The 836-nt window shown below is 40.2% G+C and overlaps 1 protein-coding gene across 1 annotated transcript; it reads left to right on the top strand.

Moving 5' to 3' along the window:
- Positions 1-276: 276 nt before the first annotated feature.
- TM35_000262510 (surface protease GP63) lies at positions 277-834 on the top strand (the record flags this gene model as incomplete). Its single annotated transcript, XM_029027988.1, has 1 exon — positions 277-834. A coding segment is annotated over one exon (558 nt), but the record flags the coding sequence as incomplete, so codon positions are not given.
- Between the last annotated feature and the right edge of the window lie 2 nt (positions 835-836).

Raw genomic sequence — 836 nt, 5'->3', positions numbered from 1 at the left:
GTGTTTGGCATTTGTGTTTTGGGAATATATATTCATCCTCTGTGATGAGGAGAGTGTATATTTTTTCTTTTATTTGTTCCAATCAAGGTGTAAATTGGTGAATGGTTTAGAGTGTGAGGTATTACGGACTGTTCATGTTGTCCAACCCTTTGATGTGAATTATCAAAAATGATAGGGGCAGAATAAATAAAGAAAATAGTAAGAGAAAACTAATATATAGAACGGTACAATAACAAAGTAATGAAGAAGTTGTTGGAAACAATAATATCTGTGTTGATGTTCTTGTTGCTCTTGCTGCCCTGTGTCTGTGGCCTTGCAGCCCTCCGTGATGATAGTTGCACATATGATACTACTGCGTGGAAGAACATGAGGAATAAAACTGATTATACACCTTTGTCTGTTTCTATTGTACGGGAATTACCTCAAAGTGGTAAGAGTACTGTTTCACTCTACACAACAACAACTACTACTACTTCTACTACTACAGTAAAAAGCGAAGAGGAGGATTGGATGCCTATTCGCATTCATGTCTCTTCTGAGGAGTTGGATAGAGCGATGAGGCGCTGCAGTAGTGGAATGACTGATTCTTCACATAGACACTCTCCATCATGCCGTGATGGAAATGTACTCACACCACAGAAACGAGACATTCTGTTAAATGAACTCCTTCCTGCAGCTATTGCACTGCACAGTGAACGTCTTCTTGTGGTGCGATCACGGTTTAATTTGGTCATCATGCAATTTATCTCAGAGATGTGCTACACATATGTTGAGCTTCCTGCAGCGTATGAGAGTGTGGGTGTGGTTCAGGCGGACTTTGTGTTGTTTGTGTTGGC

The sequence above is a fragment of the Trypanosoma theileri genome (genome assembly GCF_002087225.1).
Source record: "Trypanosoma theileri isolate Edinburgh chromosome Unknown TM35_Tth_26_V1, whole genome shotgun sequence".
Taxonomy (NCBI): domain Eukaryota; phylum Euglenozoa; class Kinetoplastea; order Trypanosomatida; family Trypanosomatidae; genus Trypanosoma; species Trypanosoma theileri.
Note: the sequence above shows the minus strand (reverse complement) of the source record. Positions and strands in the feature narration are given on the sequence as shown.